The sequence below is a fragment of the Helianthus annuus genome, chromosome 4 (assembly GCF_002127325.2).
Source record: "Helianthus annuus cultivar XRQ/B chromosome 4, HanXRQr2.0-SUNRISE, whole genome shotgun sequence".
Taxonomy (NCBI): domain Eukaryota; kingdom Viridiplantae; phylum Streptophyta; class Magnoliopsida; order Asterales; family Asteraceae; genus Helianthus; species Helianthus annuus.
This window is the reverse complement of record NC_035436.2, coordinates 3,861,131-3,879,406: the sequence shown is the minus strand read 5'-3', so window position 1 is coordinate 3,879,406 and position 18,276 is coordinate 3,861,131. Positions and strand designations below refer to the sequence as shown.

The window sequence follows — 18,276 nt, the reverse complement described above, 5'->3', positions numbered from 1 at the left end:
AAAATGTACCCAATAAACAGACTTACGAAATCAAACAAATCACAACGAAATAAAAGAAAAGGATAGATACTACGTCTTGATGATAAACACTAAGGCAAAGTGACTGCAGCACTGAACCCTTTAAAGTGTAAAAAACATAAAGACAAAGTAAACAAAGACAAGGCAAGAAAATAAAAATAAACAAGCCCATCAACCAAACATACAAACCAAATCAGAAGCTACCCAGTGTTCAACCAACAGATACTTAGCTTGAAAGGATAAAGGCTTCAACCCAGCAGCAACCATACAAAAAAGCTTGAAGGGTTGAAACCCCATAAAACAAACCAAGCAAGTAAAATAAACAAAAACACCAAACCATCATGTCATAGTCAGAAAGGCCATAAAAGACCTTCATCAGATAGTCAAAGCAAGCCCTAGTGACTTGCAGATAAAACTAATGTTCAACAGCCATATAGGCCCAACCAACCATGGGAACCTTAAGGGTCCCCAAAACCTAAACATTGTTTAAAATATTACAAAACATTAAAGTGTTTGCTAAGAAAGCTACGAATAAATGTCAGTTGCCAGAGGGCTTAGAACCTTCACCCTTAGACTTTTTAGCTTTCTTTGTCTTCTTCCCCTTCACACCTTCTTCACCACCAACCGCCGAGGTTTCCAAACCAGCATCTTTCGAGGTTTCAGGCAGACTGGAAAGGGTATCATCACTGTCCCCGGAGTAAGACCTCTTCCTCGACAAAGAGCCCAAAACCTCAGCACAAACCTTCTCATTCAACCCTTCAGGCTTCAATCCCTGTAAAACAGACAAAGGCTTACCAAAGCAGGAGGATACCTCATGAATATAAGGGTAAGTTAGCCTCTCCATCTGCTCAACAGAAGCCTTGAAAACATCAGAAGCCTCGGGGCGATACATGGGTGACTTCTCCAAAGGTTGCCCAGATTCATGAAGTTTATAACCAGCAGCAAGGCCTTGATGCTTCCCCAGGTTCAGCAGCTTTGTGTAAACATCACCAAGGGCAGAGTTAAACTCCTTGGAATGCAAAAGGTAAGTCACAACCTGCTGGAACCCATGCTCAACCAACCATTGATTATCCGCAGTCACCTGACCAACGGAAGCCTTCAACCCCTCCTTTTCTTCACGAAAAGCCTTCTGCTGGACAGACAAGGCCTCTCGATCAGCCTTCAACTTCAGCAAATTAGCTTCAAAGCTCTTCTTCAAGTCACCCATCTCAATAGCATGCATCTTCTTCAAATCCTCAATCTCCTTCTTCCAAGCTGCCTCCTTCTCTGCAAACCCAGCCACTTCCTTCTTCATCGATGCAAGGGAGGATTTCATTTTGTCTTTCTTTTTAGAGAAATCCTCATACTCCCGCATCCTTTGGCGAAAGCGTGTAATCCCTTGGGGAAGCATGGCTGCAAGGTTGCAAGTAGTTAAAACCATGCGAGCTAACATAGTGTCATCATCCATCTCAGCAATAGCTTCACGAACGGAAGGAGGAGCAAGATGACTAAGAGCATCTTCACAAACAGCAGCATCCTTAAAAGTGTCAATTATTCTTAACCAACCAAGAAGGCACATAAGTGCCCTCAGGGTTCAACCCTTCAACGTCTCTACTCGACGATTCTTGAACAGGGGTAGCAACACCCTTCTTCCCTCGAACCTTCTTACCACGAACAACTAATTCCTTCTCCTTCTCAACCTCTGCCTCAACCTGATCCTCAGAAACCTCGATGTCATCACTCAAATCCACTGGCTCAGTGGAAGTGGATTGAGGAGTAGCTTTCAGTAAACGACGAGATAACCGGCGAGTTGAAGGCTTGGAAACATTGGACTTGGTAAATCCCTTCACGTTTTCAACACTGACATAACCTGAACCCTCATACCTTTGCTCAGAAGTCCTCACAACAACATTTTCACCCGGAACAGTCGGAGCATCCTCAAAAACCACATCGGACGTATCGTCACTCTTGATGAAGTCCAAAGCAGACATAACTGCCAAAAAACAAATAAAGAAAATAAGTCACAAACAAAGTAAGACGAAAAGGCATAGGGGAGAAAATGCATACCAAGGCCATTTCTCATCAACACCGGATCCCGATCAACCTTTGCCCAAATATTACTAACCCCTAAAAGCACTAACAAATGTTCGGGAAAAGGACGAACCCTGGAAGGGCACCCCCGAATGGCTGAAAGAAAGGCATCATTTAATTCAGACTCGGAAGGCTCCGGATCGTTGAGAACAGCATCCGGATGCCTCCACACCATTTTGAAAGGAATGATGGATTCAGAAACCCAGAAAAACGTATTCTTCCATGATCCAAGGGTCGTAACCATGGAGGAAACGAGACAAGTTTCAACCTTTGTGTTCTCAAAAGTAAACCAATCACCGTTTTTGGCTAACCGGAAGAACCTCCGAAAGAGCAACAACGAAGGATCATAACCTAAAGCACGACACAGCACTTCAAAGTGCAAAACCCTAGCCATTCCTTTCGGGTGCACTTGCCCAAAAGACACTCGATAATACTCAAGCACATTTAGAACAAAAAACGAAAAAGGGTAACGAAGATTAGACCACTCAAAATGCCGACAGTACAGAGCAATAAAACCAGGAATCGGTTTGTCAATGGAAGCGTCGCAAGCAGGGGCGGTTGGATTAAACTGTTTATCAATACCATGTTCAAGACAAAACAGGTCAACCTCCTCTTGTGTCAATCGAGAAAATGACCTCGCTAAATCCTTAAGGGCACCCATGATCGGAAAAAAGTAAAAGTGAAAATGGAGAAGAAACTAACCTGAGAAGAGGAAAACTGTGAATGATTGAAGGGAAAATGATGAAGTTTTGTAACCGTAAAAATGAATATAAGAGTAAAGTAAGGGTATTAAAGATAAAAATAAAAATCTCTGCCAATCCGCCGCCTGACACATGTCCAATCAACTGTCAAATCGATTAAATTTCAAAATTCAAAAAAGTAACCGCCTCAAACCCTTCAAGCCTCCAAACAACGAACCCTTGAAGCCTTTACAAGACATGCATAAAAGTCAGAAGTCTTTGAGCATAATACCCCAAAAACCTCTGACTTGGGGGGCTGACGACGGGGGTAGCCCAAAGGCAAATAAAAACACTAATATGCAAAGAGCTTAAAAGGTTGAAAGGTTCATTGGATGAAAAGCTGAATAATGAGTGAATCGAGGAACAGTAACTAGTCATGTCCACCAACTCATCTCACCAACTCACGCTCACCAACTCACACAGTCAGAGCAGGTCTGTACAGGCACATCCTATTAACCAGGGGTCCAAAGCCTTGAACCCCAAAAGGGGAAACCCTCCATAAGCAAACAGGTTCCACTAGTATAATCCATACCATTTCGAGAGATGTCTTCCACTATAAGAAGACAGCTCGAAGACACTTCCTGGACATTCCGAAAAGCAGAGATTTCTTAATCTCTTGTCATTCAAGAGTTCTTTGTCACCTCCAAAGTACTCTTCATCAGATTCATCTCATTTGCTCTCTTTTCTGGATTCGAGCTAGTCTCGAAGAAGGAACTTCAAAGCAAATATCTCAATCATACTAGTGAACCTCCTTCCACGTTTTGCAAACGTGGAGGGACCCCGCGACCTGCGTTAGGCAAAACTGAACCCTTCAGCCCTTTTGCCTGACCAGTTAAGCTACCATCCTCGGTCCTGTGTTTGTTGCATCAACAGTATTATATAAGATTGAAACTAATTGTAAGATAAAAAGTATAATTGAGTTGTAAAATCATGTCAACTATACGCAGAGACTTTGGATTAAAAAATTACCCGTTAGCAATGTTCTTTGGCTCCCATCCAGCGATGTTACTCACATCAACAAATGCTTTTCTCCATATTTCAGCTCTGGTGACGTTCTTCGCCTTTTGTTTGGCAAATGCTTTTCCAAATTTCCCTTTCTGATTTCTCACATCTGTGGGTTCCACATCATAAAATATGGGTAAAACAGTAAGCTCTCTCTCATCCTTACATTTCATAATATGTGCAAGTTCTTCCAAACACCATGAAGAATCTGCATAGTTTTTGGAGAATACTATGACAGCAATTCGTGATTCTTCAATAGCCTCGAAGAGGGATTGATCGATGGATTCACCTCGGGGAAGTGTTTCATTGTCCTTGTAAACACGGATTAGATGTTGTGTAAGATTAGAGTATAGATGATCTACAAATGTCTTGCGGGTATCTTCTCCTCTAAAACTAAGAAATACATCATATTTACACGATCGAGAAGAAGCGGCGGCTGCAAAGTGAGAAGAGGATGATGAACTGGCCATTGATGTATTTAGAATCTGTAGAGTAATGGAAAACCAATTTAAATGAAGATTTATGTGGTTTGAATTGTTTTTATCTACTCAAATGAGATTTATATAAGGAGATGCATGATATTATTTCTATCATGGCTACGAAATTTCGTCTTACCTTCTTATAACATAAGAAAACAATATTAAAAATATATATAAACACCAATATGTTGTGAAACTTTGAAGGAAAGTTCTTGATAAATTCAAAGGCTATCATTTCAATTCTCAAGGGTCCACATGATAATTATTTGCCCACTAGTAATTATTTTATACTACCATACTATTATTTTATACATTTGAGAATTATTTATAAAACATTTTTTATCATATACCATAGTACAGGGATCACGCCGGCAAAGGAGGAAATCATCAAAATAACTAAAATTAGTCAAAATACCATACTACAGGTTCCAAACATAGAAACCCAATAAGTCAGCAGTCATCACTGCTCATCAATCGTAAAGAAAAACCGTACATAGTGAACGCATGATTCGATTTTCTGGTCAGCAAAAATAAATTTACGGCATAACAGATCTAATATATATATATATATATATATATATATATATATATATAGAGAGAGAGAGAGAGAGAGGGGATCTGACCTTGTGACGAGCATAACGACGACAGCGGTGTGAGGGGCGGTGCTTTCAATGAGTTGATGACAAGTTGACCGGGGAGGAGTGTTAGATATTTTAGTGTAATCGGGGATTGACTTGGTGATCAAAGCGAATTATAATACACATCAAGCAAGTTAGGAGGTGTGAATTCTAATACACATCCCCAAAATTCGTACACACAGTTTTGATCATCTTCCTGGTTCGAAAATTCACAGACACACCAACATACCCTGGTTCAATTTCTCATAAAATCAGAGTTGTATCCGATTGAATTATTCAGATGAACCACCGAAATAATTTGATCTGAGAGTGATATCACGCCTATCTAATCATCCAGCAAACTGAAATTCCCCAACAAGGAGGAGTCAACGGTGGTGAATAGGGTATACAGAGCAGGTAGGTGGAGGAGGGAGGCTTCGAAGGATTGATGTAAGATGGGTAGTTAAAGAAATGGGTACTTTAGGATATTGTGGCATTCCTTCTCGATATAGGCGAGTATTTTCCCATAAAACTTTTTATAGTTTCACACTAATTAAGAGTTATTGAATTTTAATAATTGTAACTTTCATTTTTTAGCAAATAATAATCTCAATTTTAAAAATTCTCTCTAATGATCCAACTTGTAAAAGTTTGGTTCCCATTGATCCTTTTCAAACATATAAGAATTTAGTCTAGTCGATAAAATCAAGTGTATCTCGAGACTCCTTAATTGGCTTCGATGCACTATGTTAGAAAAAGGATCAATGGGAGTTAAATTCTTACAAATTGGGATCGTTAGAGAGAACTTTTAAAGTTAATATTATTATCGGCCAATAGACGAAACTTAGGATTATTAAAATCTAATAACCCCTTAAGTAATGAAAAGTAGTATTTGGGACCCGTGCGTTGCGACGAAATCGTTAAATCAAACATGAATTAGACCTAAAAATGTTGAACGGCATACATGCGTTACGGCATTTTAATTCGCAAAAAATAGATTAAAACGTAAAACATAGAAAATGTTAATGGAAATAAATATATTAAAACGGAAATAATGGTGGTAATGGCGCGCGCGGAAGAGTATTTACGATTGGCGCTGGTGATGCTAGGAACGATGGCAATGTCGTGACTGGTACCTTGCCTTTTATCGAATTAGATAACTGACCTCCCTTTTATCGGTCCGCTCGAATAATACTACCCTGCCGCCACGATCACCGGTGGCAAGATAGTCACCACTTTTATCAAACTCAATCGCTGAGATGATATCAACTGCAAAAATCACAAATTCATCATTGCACTATGAAATAATCCATATTATCCTTAATCAAGTAGATTGGTAAAGAAAAAAAGGTTTATTAATGTAAAATATTGGTAATTGTATAACATAAACAAAAAACGTGCAGCAAACGTTACATGACTTACAATCTTTGCATTTATATATAATATTACCATACACAAACACCTTAAATGTTACCAATAAGCCAAATAGCTGACAGAAAAACTCTAAAAGTAGCATTAAATTTAAAAACATTTCCATACAGGCATCAGAGACCGTGTTAGAAACAATAATCTTCTTACATCTTCTTTTTTTTTTTTTTTTGAACGGCAAATTTGGATCACTGACGGACCACTGGAGTATCATCGTGTCACCAGCAGAACCACCCGATCATATCCATCTCCACTAGGCAATAATGCCTATACACCAATACATCTTCTACAATCTGATTTTCTATATAAAATAATTTGGTTTTTGGATCCTATTGTCAGCCTAACATATTTGTTATACTATAATGAGATAAGCACCATTGGGCCAAGCCCAGGATAAACCTAAATGACAAAGTGAAATCTGATATTAATCGATAGTCTGCCTCTTAAGAAAAGTGTACCTAAAGGGATTACCCTGAAACAAGAGACAAGTCAAAAAGATATTAAAGTGTAAATGTGTAATTATGTACTCTGGTGGGGTCAATTTTTTGCTTGTCACGTGTGCCAAACATGTTGCGATGATTAATATGATAATAATAGTATATAAAGTGCCAAAAGGAAGTCACGAGGAGTATGTTACAACTTGAATCCTTAGGCAGTACAACAAGCACTAATTCTAACTTTCTAAGTTTAGCCATGAGGATTAGTATACGCGGCAATAAGAAACGCGGAACCCCACAATTTCATCGGTGAAGAATGAACCATGTATGTAATTGGATAAAAAGTTTCGAGCTTTCATAAAAGGTTAGCAATTTCTAATGAAAAAAACACTAAGAGCGTGTATTAGAATACATACTTCCTCCTGCATATAAACTTATGTCAAGTGACATGTGACACATGGTACGTAGCACGGAATACTGGCAGAGTGGCAGTAGGGTTAGATACACAAAAACGTTGTTGAACAAGTTAACATTACCTTGATAAGCAAGAATAGCAATATAACATTTATAACCTATGTTGTCAAAAGTGCACTAGGAGCAGAAGCACAGGGAAAGCGTGCAGTTCAGGCAATCATACGCAGTTTCTGGCCAAATTCCGGCCAAAGTTCTTCCATGTTTGAACATGTCTAAAACCCCTAAACATGCCTTGAATCAAACCTAAAATAACATAAACTAGCCCCAAACAAGGCTAAAAACATGTCTAAAACCCTTAAATATGGTATTTTTATACTATGCGCCTCGCTTAAAAGAACCTTCACTATTTTAGCACCTTGCAACTAGGCTCCGCACAAGACCTATACGCCTTTTTAGTGCACCTTTGACAACATAGATTATAACCACCTATCAACATTTTACAACCAATAACCCTGGCATCTCACACCTATACAACTACATGCAAGCAAAATTTAATAGTTTCTTAATCACAAATAATAACACCTTTAAGCATATGAAACATAAAAGAAGATGCTTAAGCCTTCCAATATTTAAATAATAGTACTAGATCAAAACACAAATACAAATTTATCATTCTATAGCTTCTGTCCAGCATTAATATCAAGTACGGGGCTGTTTGTTGACTCTTAATGGTTCAGACCTCTTACTGATTCAACACTTAATGGTTCAGACTGTTTGTTTCACGAGCAGATGTCTGAATAGTTCAGACATTTGCCTCTGAATGGTTAAAATTTATACAAAGTCTGAATGGTTAAGACCTCTGATCTGAATTGGTCAGACATTTGCCTCTGAATGGTTAAGATTTATACAGAGTCTGAATGGTTAAGACCTCTAATTTGAATTGGTCAGACATTTGCCCCTGAATGGTTAAGATTTATACAGAGTCTGAATGGTTAAGACCTCTAATTTGAATTGGTCAGACATTTGCCTCCGGTTAAGCATTATACAGGCTCTTAATGGTTCAGACCTCTTACTGGTTCAGCTCTTAATGATTCAGACATTTTTACTGGTTCAGCACTTAACCATTCAGATGTTGTCAAACTGCCCTAACACCTATATTTCCAGAGTCTCATATGATTCAACATTATGCCAATCCATAAACAAACTCAAACACTTATTAAATTCAAAACCTAATCAAATACACGTCTGCAGATCCATATAAGAAAAATAAAATATACATATATAAAATAATGTATGTATACCTTCCTGAACTTCTTCACCGGCGGTTCGTTCACCAAACACCTGAGAGAATTTCCACTCTAGCGCACCATCTCCTCCTTCGCCACCTTTCATCTCCTCCTTTTCTTATTATTATTATATCAATTACACGATTAATCGATCGATCAACTCAACGCAAATCAGCAAAAGCAATCGTCCGATCGGTCATACAGTAACTATTTCATCGAGATCGTATCCTTCAAATCGTCAGTTAATTCCATCAACAAACGGATATAATGATGTGCCTGTTTTAGATTCATAGATTAACGATCATCGTTGTAAATTTGAAATCGTAATTAACGAAAACTTCACGAAATCGATTCATTTACAGGTTGAGATTCTGTTTTTATTTTCTCTCTCTTGTTCGAACACTTTCTCTCTAGAATTGGGGAGAAATTGGGAGGAAGATTTGGAGTTAATTTTTTTGCCTTGTGATTTCTGTTGTTTATGATCAAATGACTGGGGTGAATGTTTGTTAGGTTACGGGATGATTGGTATCCAATGGGTGGTGTACGTGGATGTCTATTAGTGGTTTGTGATGGAAGGAACGTGACAGGCTGTGACTTGAGTCAAAAGGTGTTATAATATGGTTTTTGAAGGTGTATACGACGAGGCACGAGGGATCCGTTCGTGGACCCAATGTAAACCTGTGACATTTTTGCTCTTGGTTTTTTTTTCTATGATATTTTTTATAAGGTAGTATTAAAGTTACTTCATTTTTCTAGTCTTATTCACTGCAACTAGTGAGATTTCCTTTGGTCGGTATCTATTCGTTTCATTACGGTATTGGTAGCCACAATAGCCTACTGTAATCGAAATGGAAGACCTTTTATTGATCGAAAACAATAAAAACGAGTAGTGATACCGATACCTATGTTGTTCAGTTAATATCGGTTCGATTGATTTGCATTCTATGTTTATTTCTTTTTTCAATATTGCGATATAAATTTTATTGACAACAAATGATGTGCCGCTATCATACCAAACCGAACTGAAACCAACTGAACAACATCTGTATCGGTATCAGTATCTATTTTTAATTGTTTTCCTTTCGGTAAATTGACACCGTATCGCTACCATCCCGTACCGAAAAACATCATTTTCGGTACAAGAGTTTCTTTATATTGTTTTTTCTAACGATAAACTGACATCGTAGTGCAACCGTACCATACCGAACATTGATACAGGTACATGCATTTATTTTTATGATTTTCAATTTTGAAAAAAAAAAATTCATTTATACCACCCTCTCTATGATGATAAATGAATAACATTACCGGTATCATGACACTCTGAACCGATCGGTGTCATACAAACAATATCGGTGTTCGTTTTTATCGTTTTTGGTCATGTAAAATATGTGTTGATTTATATGCCAAGTGTATGTATCGTATGGTACTATAACGAACCGAACTGATACCGATCTAATGCAAACGGTAACGTACCACCATATCGCGTAGGTAAATAACTTGTAATGTTAAAAAAATAAGCATAGATGCAGCTTTTGTTAAAAAGTTAACACTAAAAATCAAATTTAAACTTATATAAATACATAAAAATATCATTATAAGTTCTATACATTAAAATATCATTATACAAAATTAATCTTTTATAGTATAATTTATAATATACTTTGTAAATTAATAGATAGTAATATAATGAACACGGTTCATTTACTTTGTAAATTAATAGATAGTAATTTATAATATAATGAACTTCATCTACTTTGTAAATTAATAGATAGTAATGAACACTGTTCATCTACTTTGTAAATTAATAGATAGTAATAGAAAGTAATAATTAAACACAACCTGAATGTATATAGTTACGAGTAAAGATCAAATACAAATAATTTTAACATATAAAACGTACGAACTAAAGATTTTGCTAAAAAAACGTCGTGGTAATTTCGTAATTAGTAGTAATTATTAAAATTACTCTACAAATGATCTTGTAGAGTAATTTTGATCTTGTGGGGTAATTATCAAAATTACTCTACAAGTGTATTAAAATTAATCTGCAAGTTTATCAAACAACATACAATTCAAAATTACTCTACAAATGATCCTGTAAAGTAATTTTGATCTTGTAGAATAATTTTGTAAAATGATCCTGTAGAGTAATTTTGATCTTATAGAGTAATTTTGTAAAATGTTCCTGTATAGTAATTTTGTAATTTTTTTTTTGGTTTTTTAGCATTTAGTTATGAGGTTTGGCTTTATGGTTTAGTTTTTAGCATTTAGTTTGGGTGGGTGGGCGGGGGGTTAGGTTTTTTTTAGCTTTTTGTGTGGTGGTGGTGGTGGTGGTGGGGGGGGGGGGGGGGGTTAGTTTGCTTTTAGGCGCTTCGCGCTTAAGCGTGCTTTTTAAAACCAAGGCCACAAACAAGCCTAAAACATGTCTAAAACCCTTAAAAATGGTATTTTTATACTATGCGCCTCGCTTTAAAGAACCTTCACTATTTTAGCACCTTGCAACTAGGCTCCGCACAAGACCTATACGCCTTTTTAGCGCACCTTTGACAACATAGATTATAACCACCTATCAACATTTTACAACCAATAACCCTGGCATCTCACACCTATACAACTACATGCAAGCAAAATTTAATAGTTTCTTAATCACAAATAATAACATCTTTAAGCATATGAAACATAAAAGAAGATGCTTAAGCCTTCCAATACTTAAATAATAGTACTAGATCAAAGCACAAATGCAAATTTATCATTCTATAGCTTCTGTCCAGCATTAATATCAAGTAACACTATATTTCCAGAATCTCATATGATTCAACAATATACCAATCCATAAACAAACTCAAACACTTATTCAATTCAAAACCTAATCCAATACACATCTGCAGATCCATATAATAAAAATAAAATATACATATATAAAATAATGTATGTATACCTTCCTGTATTAATACCAATGTTTCTATCATTTTTCCACAATTCAAACTACTTGTCGAAAAAATTTTTCAAACCAAAATTATATCCACCTTCACCGACAATGGTGGCGAATACATCGGCCTCTTACCTTTTCTCCAATCTATGGGGATCTCATATTATACCACTCCCCCGCATACCCCCGAACAAAATGGAATAGTTGAGCGACGTCACCGCCACATAGTGGAAACCGGCCTTGCCTTGTTACACTATGCCGGGCTACCACTTTCCTTTTGGTCACTTGCGTTCCAAACGGCGGTCTATCTCATTAATCGCCTTCCTACACCAATTCTTCAATCCAAATCGCCATATCAAATGCTTTATCGTGCGTCACCGAATTATACAAAACTAAAAACCTTTGGTTGCTTATGCTATCCGTGGCTCAAACCCTATGCTACATCCAAACTACAACCCCACTCTCAACCATGCATTTTCTTAGGTTACTCCACATCCAAGTTCGCCTACAAATGTCTAGATACACGAGCAAATCGTCTTTATCACTCTAGACATGTCGCATTTGTTGAAGATATTTTTCCATCTAAAGAAAACTCTTCAAAACTCTATTTTCTTCCAACTACGGATGTTTTTTTCTCAACTGTTACTAACCCTTCACCACCTTTGCAAAAGTCATCTACATGCAACACCTTTGCATGCACCTACACCATCCCATGCAGATTCCTTAACCACTACCACTTTCTCATCTCATGAACCAATGACATCACCTTCCACCTCAAATTCCCTCTCAAATTCCAATCCCCATGATTCTGATCATTCAACCTACACTCCTAATTCCCAATCGCCTACCTCCTCTTTATCCTCATCCTCTACAAATTCGACTACCACCTCACCTCCATCTAATTTCGCTGCAACTCCCTCTTCCACGTCGACATATCCGTCACCGCCACCCACCTTGCCACCTAGAAAGAGGAAACCCAATCCCAAATACTACAATTCAAACCTTGTCAACACCACCACGGTTCACCCCATTCCTCAATCTCTTGAACCAAATACCTATCTTCAAGCTTCTAAAGACCCGATCTGGCGTAAAGCTATGGATGATGAGTACAATGCCTTACTTTGAAACCAAACATGTGAACTTGTTGCTCCATCCTCTAGACAACCGATCGGATGTAAGTGAGTTTTCAGAATCAAACGTCGTCCCGATGGTAGTGTGGATAAGTATAAGGCACGTCTCGTTGCGAAGGGTTTCTTACAAGAATACGGCAAAGATTATTTTGATACGTTTAGTCCGGTTACCAAACCCGTCACTATACGTACGGTGCTTGCTATTGCCTTATCTCGGGGATGGTCTTTACGTCAACTGGACGTCAACAATGCGTTTTTGCATGGTCATTTGCAAGAAGAGGTATACATGGTCCAACCTTCGGGTTATATTCATCCACAATTTCCGAATTATGTTTGCAAGCTTTGTCGATCCCTTTACGGCCTTAAACAGGCGCCACGTGCATGGTACATGGCCCTTCCTTCCTGGTTGATTTTGGGTTTACCAAATCTCATGCGGATGCCTCGCTTTTTACCTACAACCGCAATGGTATCGTGTGTTATTTTCTAGTTTATGTTGACGATATTCTTTTGACAAGCAACAGCAATGGGTTCATGAATGATTTTGTTAACAGTCTTGCTTCTCATTTTTCGGTAAAAGACTTGGGGTATCCTAGTCATTTTTTGGGTGTGGAGCTTATACCTACTACACATGGTTTGTTTTTATCTCAACACAGGCATATACATGATCTGTTAACATTGCATCGCATGGATGGGGCAAAATCCGTTCAAACACCACTATGTTCCTCTCAAGTTCTGACACTCGAAGATGGTACTCCTAAAGTAGACCCGACACCTTACCGCAAACTTGTGGGGTCTCTTCAATATCTTGCGTTTACACGACCAGATATTTCTTTTGCCGTCAACAAGTTGTCACAGTTCATGCATCAACCCACTCAAACGCATTGGCAAGCTCTCAAGCGCTTGCTTCGCTATCTCAAAGGAACGGTTTATCATGGTTTGTTCCTGAAAAAGAACTCTCCCTTAGAGCTTACCGCCTTTTCTGATTCCGATTGGGGGGGGGGGTGTCTCTACAGCCGGACGCTCTACCACCGCCTACATTATTTATCTTGGTAGCAATATCATCTCTTGGAAATCAGCACGCCAAAAGTCGGTCTCTCGATCCTCCACTGAAGCGGAATATAAAGCACTTGCAAACGCCGTAGCCGAGCTCGCATGGGTTGAAAATCTTCTCAAAGAGCTTGGTCTCTCCGTAACTGCTTCGCCTAGACTATATTGTGACAACACCGGAGCAACTTATTTGTGTGCTAATCCCGTGTATCACTCGCGTATGAAACATGTTGCTTTAGATTATCATTTTGTTCGTGAGAAGGTTGCGGCTGGTACTCTTCGAGTTCATCATATCAATTCAACAGATCAATTGGCAGACGCTCTTACCAAACCCCTCTCTAGAGCTCCGTTTTTAAAATTACGGTCCAAGATTGGCGTTTCTGACGGAACCTCCATCTTGCGGGGGCGTATTAATACCAATGAAGCACCACCAATTCCCGCCACTTAGTTTAGTCAAACTTGCAGAACATTCTCGAATATTTGATTAGTCAAGGTTGTTGTATTTTCTATATATATATATATTGCTAAATTGTCTCCTGTAATTGTGGATCTCCCCACTATATGTACTCGATGTATTTTGTGAATAAAATATACTTTTCAATCATTCCTTCATATCCTGAACTTCTTCACCGGCGGTTCATTCACCAAACACCTGAGAGAATTTCCACTCAAGCACACCATCTCCTACTTCGCCACCTTTCATCTCATCCTTTTCTTATTATTATATCAATTACACGATTAATCGATCAACTCAATCCAAACCTAACGCAAAACAGCAAAAACAATCGTCCGATCGGTCATACAGTAACTATTTCATCGAGATCGCATCCTTCAAAATTCAAATCGTCAGTTAATTCCATCAACAAACGGATATAATGATGTGCCTGTTTCAGATTCATTGATTAACGATCATCGTTGTAAATTTGTAATCGTAATTAACGAAAACTTCACGGAATCCATTCATTTACAGGTTGAGATTCTGTTTTTATTTTCTCTCTTGTTCGAACACTTTCTCTCTCTAAAATTGGGGAAGGAGAAATTCGGAAGATTTGAGTTAATTTTTTTGCCTTGTGATATTTGTTGTTTATGATCGAATGACTGGGGTGAATGTTTGTTAGGTCACGGGTTGATCGGTATCCAATGGGTGGTGTACGTGGATGTCTATTGGTGGTTTGTGATGGAAGGAACGTGACAGGCTGTGACTTGAGTCAAAAGGTGTTATAATATAGTTTTTGAGGGCGTTAGGGGTGCCAAACTGGTTGAGTTCGCAGGTTAGTGGATTCAACCTGACCCGAACCCGAAAATTTTATATGAACCCGAACCCGATTCGAACCCGAAAATCTTGTTATATATATGAACCCGAACCCGACCCGAATATTAGCGGGTTGACCCAAACACGACCCGCTCAACCCGAATTTTCAAATTTTTAAAACTTTTTCGCAAATTAATATATTAAAATTTAAATTTTACTTAAAAATACACAAATATATATAATACAATTGCATTTTAATTATAAAACTTTATGTCAATCTCTCTATTTAAGTTATAAAATGCATAAAATACACACTCAAATTAATTTATGACATAAACATATTGTAAAAAAATAAAATATAATATAAATGGGTTAAACGGGTCAACCCGTCAACCCGACCGAGTTGACCCGAACCCGGCTCGTTTAGCTAAACGGGTTCGCGGGTTCAACCTGAAACTGACCGAACCCGTTTAGACTAAACCTAAACCCATGAATTTCGTGTTAGGTTCGTGTCGTGTTTTCGGGTCGTGTCAAAAATTCACACCCCTAGTGTATACGACGAGATACGAGGGGTGCGTTCGTGGACCCAAGGTAAACCTGTGACATTTTTTGCTCTTGGTTTTTTTTCTATGATCAAGGTAGTATTAAAGTTACTTCACTTTTTTAGTCTTATTCACTGCAATTAAACACAACTTGAATGTGTATATATATATATATATTTTGAAATGCTAACTTCATTAACAGAAGCCGAACCCGAAAACCGGGAAGGACAACAACCAAAACGACAAACTACATAAATACAAAGAAAACTGACCGATCTAACTTCGCTAAAGATGCTATCGACACAGCTTCTCTTCCCGTTGAAACGCAGATTGTTTCTCGCCCTCCAAAGCAGCAACAGGCAGCATACACAATTCCCTGCAATGCCATTTTTTCCTTCGGTCTTCTGCAGCCAGTATTGTGGAGCTCCAACAGGTCCCTGAATGAGAACACATAAAAATTTTGAACCTGACACCAAAATGAAATTTTCTCCCATATTCCCAAAGCCAACCGGCATGCGGTGAAGAGGTGATCAACCGAGTCAGAACCGGATCCGCAGTGAGCGCAAGAGATTTCCGTAACCGACACACCCCTCTGATCCAAAGCCTCGGCTGTCGAGATCCTGTTCATCTCGGCCTGCCACATGAAGATATTGCATTTGATCGGAACCCATTTACACCATTAATGGGTACGTGTCTTATTTTTTAGGCAAAAGGAATCTATGGCTTTCAAGGTCTACATCTAACTATAAAAAGTAGAAGAAATGGAAGTAAAAATTGTACGTTCCTTTCATGTCTTTTTCTGACTCTCGCCACTTTCCCCCTCTTTCTAAATATTCAAATTCTTTTATATTATACTCATCATAATAATAATAATAAAGCACTGCCCCGTTTAAGTGTTTTAACCCCTGATCAGTGATACCCTGTCCGATTGATCTAGGTCCCCGTAACGCATGTCAAGGCTTTGCCCGACTAAGTTTGTTGGGGTTCTGTCTCGTGACGTAGGGATAAAGTTGAATTGGGTTACTATACTTAACACGAGTGCATTATATATTTTATTAAATAGCTCATGAGTTATACCCAAGATTATACCAGGAGGCTTTCTAGTTGAACCCTAAAGTTACAAAGTAACTCCATTCTCTTTTCTCACAGTTTATGAGTCATTCTTAGGGCTGTAAACGAACCGAACGAACACGAACAAGACCATGTTCATGTTCGTTCGTTAAGGAAATTAATATGTTCGTGAACTGTTCACAAGCGTATACCGAACATAAGTTTATGTTCATGTTCGTTCGTTAAGGAAATTCAGTTGTTCACGAACAGTTCGTGAACACTGGTCTCGAACATAAACGAACGCAAGCGAACACAGACGAATGCAAGCAAATAAAAAAGAACACAAACGAACATTTAACTTTAAAATAAAAAATAAAAATATTGTTATCCTTAAACATTGGATATAAGTAGTTAGGGCTTGGCTATATAAGAAACTCTATCTTTTTAAGAAAACTATGCAAACCCATTGTCATCTATTGATTAGCTTTCATCTAACTTGATCAATGGCTTTCATCATTTTGGTAAGAATTAGAATTAAAAGAAATATGTTAATACACATTAATGATGCTGGAAGGGCATTTTCGGTAGAAGAAAAACACTTTTTGGCATTGGAAATCACAAAACCCACTAGTATCATCATCTCTCTCCTCTTTCTTCTAGTCAAATCTTTCAATACACTATTATCTCTCTCCTCTTTCTTCATCATGTGAAAGAGAAAAGCTTCATGGTCTTCAATGGTGATCTTTATTTGAAGATAATTTCAGCATCATGTGGTCTGAAAAAATCACAAAGACACACGCACGAGTGTGTGTTTGAGAAGAACGATGACAAGATGAATGTTTTTAGAGAGAGAAAGTTTCGATCTTCAAGTTCAGATCTACATCGTGTGAAAGAGAAATGTTTGAAGATTGTTGTTTTAGAGAGAGAACGACGGCATGATGAAAGTTTTTAGAGAGATGAATTTTTTGTTGTAGAGAGAGAAACAACAATCTTCATCATGTTCATCTATAACACCAAGAACACACATACAAGTGTGTGAGAGAGAAGAAGTTTGAAGTATGTTGTTTTAGAGAGAGAACAAGACACACGCACGAGTGTGTGTGTGAGAAGAAGGTTTGGAGATCTTCTTCGTGTTCATCGAACGGTTATAGATCCGGTAAGTGTTCTTGAAATATCATTTCGCATTTGATTTTGTGTTGAAATGGTTATTAATATGTTTTTGTGTGCTGAAAATGTTTTAGTAATGGTTGTTAATATGATTTTGTATTTTAAATAAATCAAAAACTTTAGGATGAGATTTTGAACGGGTTTTTTTTGTTGGTTTGGTTGCTTGTTTAGGTTTTTGATCTGAACAGTAAGTGTTTTTTTGTTTGGTTGCTTGATTCACAGACTCAGGCCCATAACGTGTGTTGATTTACAGAAACAAACCCATAAAGATATTCAATTGACAAGCTGGATGGATGTAGGCGAAGTTAATGCGTGTTCTAGTAATGGTTAATGTTCATGCATTTTAAATAAATCCAAAACATTAGGATGAGATTTTAAACGAGTTTTTTTGTTGGTTTGGTTGCTTGTTTGGGGCTTTTGATCTTAACAATAATTGTTTTTTTGTTGGGCTGCTTGATTTACAGAGACATACCCATAACATGTGTTAAGCACCTGTTAGAATGATATGTAACGTGTGTTGATTTATAGAAACAGATCCATAAAAGATATTCAATTAACAAGCTGGATGGATGTAGGCGACGTTAATGCGAGAAAATTGAATAAGTCACATCCTTTGGAAAAAGAAGTGTTCGTTCATTTATAACATGTGTTGGTGGTTCATGTTG

General features: G+C 37.8%; 1 protein-coding gene across 1 annotated transcript; it reads right to left on the bottom strand.

Annotated features, from left to right (window-relative positions):
- Nucleotides 1-3,548: 3,548 nt before the first annotated feature.
- LOC110932757 (TMV resistance protein N) lies at nucleotides 3,549-9,161 on the bottom strand. Its single transcript, XM_022176013.2, has 4 exons — nucleotides 8,507-9,161; nucleotides 4,933-6,195; nucleotides 3,798-4,315; nucleotides 3,549-3,680 (listed from the first exon to the last, which is right to left on the bottom strand). The coding sequence occupies exons 3-4, from the start codon at nucleotides 4,298-4,300 to the stop codon at nucleotides 3,563-3,565; spliced, it is 621 nt and encodes a 206-aa protein (XP_022031705.2). The 5' UTR covers nucleotides 4,301-4,315; nucleotides 4,933-6,195; nucleotides 8,507-9,161; the 3' UTR covers nucleotides 3,549-3,562.
- Nucleotides 9,162-18,276: the final 9,115 nt, after the last annotated feature.